The 4,781-nt window shown below is 38.0% G+C and overlaps 1 protein-coding gene across 1 annotated transcript in view; it reads right to left on the minus strand.

Moving 5' to 3' along the window:
* CPEB4 (cytoplasmic polyadenylation element binding protein 4) overlaps nt 1-4,775 on the minus strand; it is a gene marked incomplete in the record, with an annotated part of 76,718 nt that extends 71,943 nt beyond the window's left edge. The window contains 1 exon segment of the mRNA XM_014591745.2: nt 2,886-4,775. Coding sequence (XP_014447231.1) covers nt 2,886-4,010 — 1,125 coding nt within the window.
* Nucleotides 4,776-4,781: the final 6 nt, after the last annotated feature.

The following is a 4,781-nucleotide window of genomic DNA, read 5'->3' on the forward strand; positions in this document are numbered from 1 at the left end:
GGTTGGAGTTGATAGCAGCTTAACTAAACTTCACAGTAGGTTGCATTAGAATCATAAAAGGAACTTCAGGGATCACCTAGGTTACCTACCATGTTTTATCAAGAAATTGAGGCCACCAAATGCTGATACTGACAGTGCCAAGACAACTACCTAGATCTCCTGGCTTCTAGTCAAGTAAATGTTCCTTCTGTTTTTCATATTAAATTTAACCAAGCAATCCATAACAATTCAAGAGGATACTTGTTGCAAAAAAAAAAAAAAAAACTAATTATAAAGAATTACTGTTTAAAAATACACACACACAAATATATTCATTTAAGTAAACAAGAGTAGTCAGTTTACTTCTTAATTTTTTCAAACTCATCCAGAAATTTCTTGTCAGAATTGTATTTTTTTATTATTTTTTAAAATTTGCTAGAGGGTGAGTGCACTTGCCAGGGAGAGATGTGAGGTCAGGGGGTAGTGAGAAAACACCCACCGTGGCTGCAGGTCAAGATTTGGGGTACACATGCTCCTGAGTGTGTTTCTCAAGCCACTGGGTCTGGGACCTGAACCGTTCAGTTGGCCATGTGGAATCCAGTTGCCTAAACCACCACAACACCAGCTGGCCCCATAGATTTTTTTTTTTTTTTTGTTTTGGTCAAATCACTTACTTCTCCTGCAACTTTCAAATCATCCCCTGCTTGCTCTCTTCTCTGTGCTTGCTCGCTCTGTCTCTCATGCACAAATGCACACACTCTCTCCCCCTCCCTCCTAAAAACAGTGGGGATGGGAAGCAGAAATCAGAAATTTTCTTTCTAATCCTTCTGTATTTGAGTCAGGAAAATTGACCCATTCATTTTGTATCCTCAATAGCAGACAGCAATTTTAAAGGAAGAATTTGTTTCTAGGACTACTTTTAGTATAAATCTTAGACTATTATTTCATAAATCAGCTTAATCACCAAAGAAACTGCCTGATCAAAAGATTTCACAAGTTCAAAACATTCCATTAGCCCAATAAGAAAAAAATATTAATGTGCACATACACACTTTTTTTTTTTTCACTTTCCCAACCTTTCATTTTTCCCAAAGCCAACTTTATCAAAAGTCAGTAAAACCAAGAATGGGAAATAGACCATGAGGCCACATGAATTCATTTTGTCAGGGTATAGTAGCAAATGACAGAAAAGTGTGTTCAATTCTGACTTAAGTCTTTATTCAGTTAAAAATGATAAAATGCTATATTAGATTTTTTTTAATTAGCAATATAGGACTAATTCATAAGAGTTACCTCTTTATCACATTTCCTTTAAATGTATGTTTAAAGGAATATCGAAAGTCTGCTTTTAAAAATAGACTTCAGGGACTATCAAAACCCTGAGCATTATTTTACTAGACTACTTTTCTAAAAGCAAATGACAGTAGCTTTTTGATAGGCAAAAAGTCATCTTTTAAAATCTAAAATAAATTTAACAAAATATTTTAAGATATATTACACCTGAATCCTTAGGGAAGGAATAGCTATTTAACACCTTGGAATGACCTAGTGTTCTCTTAGCAAACTTCCCCTTCCCCTAAGCAAATTGCAAATTAAAAAAGATGATTCTGGTTGTACTAACATCATATTTGGAAATGCTGCGACTATTTAGTAATCTGTTTCACCCTTGCAGAAAGATCTCTAACATAACCCTTTAGATGTGGCATGGGTATGTGTACACACATATATGTATACATATTTTTAATCCTTTTTCTCTAGAAATTATATTTTTAACAGCTGTGCATTCTTAAGCGAATTATATCTTTCTAATACTCAATTTTTTCATCTGTGAAATGGGGATAATAAAAGATATTATGTGGGGTTGTTGTAAGGACTGGTTTAATGTTAAATTATTCTCCCCTATAAATGTCCTAGATGTATAAATAATCATTCCCCCGAAGTACACAAATTTAGTGGGACATCTGGTGTTCAACTATGAAATTCCCTTTATCTTATTTCTATCAAAACTGGCTTCCCATGAATTCAAAAGCATCAAACAATGTGACTCGTGCCATGTAAGAATATACTGGTAGCATGAAAGACAAGTGATCTTTCCCTGGATCTATTTTTAGGAATGGTTTAATTATCTACACTCCTACTGTTAACACTGGAAAATAAACAAATGGGTGAAAGACATCACAGAGAGTCACTCAGATCAACAGTTTCATAGTATTCAAAAATAAGAGGGATGAAAAACATTTAGATTATTTCTCTCTCACTAGTAATCCTTACCGACAAGGCAGGCCAGAATGTGTAGAGGTTTGAGAGGAATTTGCCGAACTGATCAATTCAGACTGCAAGGTTCAGAGGTTCCATGTTTAAAATATAACCAGTGAGAAAACCATAATTCAATAGTTGGTTTTCAGTAAATCTACCTCACAGTGTCAAAAGAAATGATTTTTTTTTTTTTTTTTTTTTTTTTTTTTTTTTTTTTTTTTTTTTTTTTTTTTTTTTTTTTTTTTTTTTTAGTTACCTAGCTGCTTCATATGGGCAGAAAACAATCATGAGTTTCCATATTAAAATATATTTATATCTATACTATTACTTATTCTCACCTAAAGTGGGGAAAAACTGACCCGATTCTCTTGTCAGGCAAAGAAAGGTATCATGGTTAACAATTATGACATCACCAGCGACCTGATATTCATAATTATCTATAAAGATTAAACCTACAGCTAGAAAACTGCCAAAGAAACAGCTGAAATTTTTGTACCCCTATATACTCTTTTCCTGTTAAACTAAAGTGTGGTAACTGACGCATTTTCTATGAAAGAAGAGCTCTGATAAAGCACCAACAATTCAAACTCTCTCCTTACACCATGCCATTTCCTTATTCATCTTATTCTATTAATGGAACATAATCTTACCGGAAAAGGAAAAATGTTGTCAGCCCTGTTCAAGCTATCTTCCATCCAGGATTTAGGAGCAAAGGCTGAGCTGGGACGAGCATACTTCTGGAGCTGAATATGATTGCTTGCAAAATTTTTCTTCAAAGGCGAGATGGAGTTCAGGGGTGTTATTCCACCATTCAGCCCTCTTCGGTGATCTCGGCCCTGGGAACCTCCCCAGCCACCATAACCACCACCTCCTGGGCTCCAGGAAGAAGAGGGTGTTGGAGAGGGACTCTGGTAGCTGCTCCACGGAGAGGGGGGTTTGTTAAGATTATTCGCCAAATGAGGCAGCTGGTTAAAAGCAGCGTTTCTATGTGTGAAGGGTGGGGGATGGGGACTGGCAGGAGACCTCCTTTGCTGCTGATGCTGGCTGTGATGATGCTGGAAATGAGGGTGATGAGGGTGGTGCTGCGAGAGAGGCCCAATCTGAGGGGAGAAGCTGCCTCCGAAGCCAGGGCTGACATGGTGGGGAAAATTTTGAAACAACAGAGCACCGTTATTAGCCGAAGCGGCAGGGACCCCTCCCTGGTGAAAGAAACTTGCATCTTCGTTGATTATTGTAGAGGAAGAAGGCGCTATGGCCGCGGACCAGTTACTGAAACCAGTAAGAGAAGATGCACTGGATGTCAAGGGTTGGGTGGAAGTACCTAGCCCCGTGGCTTCTTGATAATCAAACCCTGTCAACACTGGTGACTCAATTCTTATTTTCTCCTTCCCATTGCCGTTTTCGGAAGAATTGTCCCCTTGATTTTCTTCAGATTTGGCCTTCTCGGTTTCAGGCAGTATTCCAGCTTCCTGGCCTGGACTCGGGGAAAGCTGCTGCTTTTCTAAAGGGTCTTGCTGTTCTTGTTGCTGACTTTTTGCTTTTTCTGACCCCAGGATCTCATCCTGAATGTTATGGGTAGCTGGAGCAGGAAAGAGCCAAGCTGACCCAGCACTGCTGCCATTGGCAGCTGTGTTATTATTTATAAAAGCAGCAGGGCTGGGGGTGGCATTTTGGTGATGGTGTGGAGGCTGCAGATGTGGATGGAATCTGACTGGAAAAGCAGATTTATTCCCAGTATTGCTTTGCACTAGCACTCCAAACCCGTAATCCCCCATTTATTATTTTTAGGATCAGAATCTCACAATAAAAAAATGACAACCTGATCTCTCACACCTTTTTTTCCTCTACCCAAAATTTAAGTTGTGGGTTTACTTGAAATGTCTTATTTATAGCTAGCTTAAAGATCACAAGTTATCACCCTAAATAGTTCTGATTTGGAATTATGGTCTCTGAAAGGAAAAAAAAAACACAAAAAATCTTAAAACACTGACATGAATCCAATTGGGCTTATTTCTAGGAGGAAATAAAAATGAAGAGGGTAAAAATCAAGTCTTTGGTTAGTAAAATAGGCGCTTTCTTTTTCCAAAGGAAAATGTACATGAATGACAAAAACACAGCTTCTCAAGCATCTATGGATGTAGAAGAATAAGCATTGCGCGGAGTAAAAATATATTTATATATAATTTAACAATCACATATGGTCTTCCTCAGCAGTTTAGATTCACTCACATAAAAATTAGAATAGGCTAAGGGGAGAATACGTTCTTTTCTTGGCAGCTTGGTTAAAAAAATCAGGAATAATTTAAGAACATTATATATTATATATTTATATATATAGATTATATTAGGTTATCTGGGGCGGGAGGTGAATTCCTGGTTGCAGGAGAAGAAATCAGCATTGACTAATGGAAAGATGATTGCAGGGAGGATTTTGCTGTTCCTGGTCCTGTTTCTGCTCCTTCGCAGGGTGCAGTTTTGGCCTCTGGGGCTGTTCCTGAGGCTCCGGGTGCAGATCTTGCTGCGGTCGCTGTTCCTGGGCTCCCCCC

This window comes from Tupaia chinensis, unplaced genomic scaffold (genome assembly GCF_000334495.1).
Source record: "Tupaia chinensis unplaced genomic scaffold, TupChi_1.0 Scaffold000612_1, whole genome shotgun sequence".
Taxonomy (NCBI): Eukaryota; Metazoa; Chordata; class Mammalia; order Scandentia; family Tupaiidae; genus Tupaia; species Tupaia belangeri.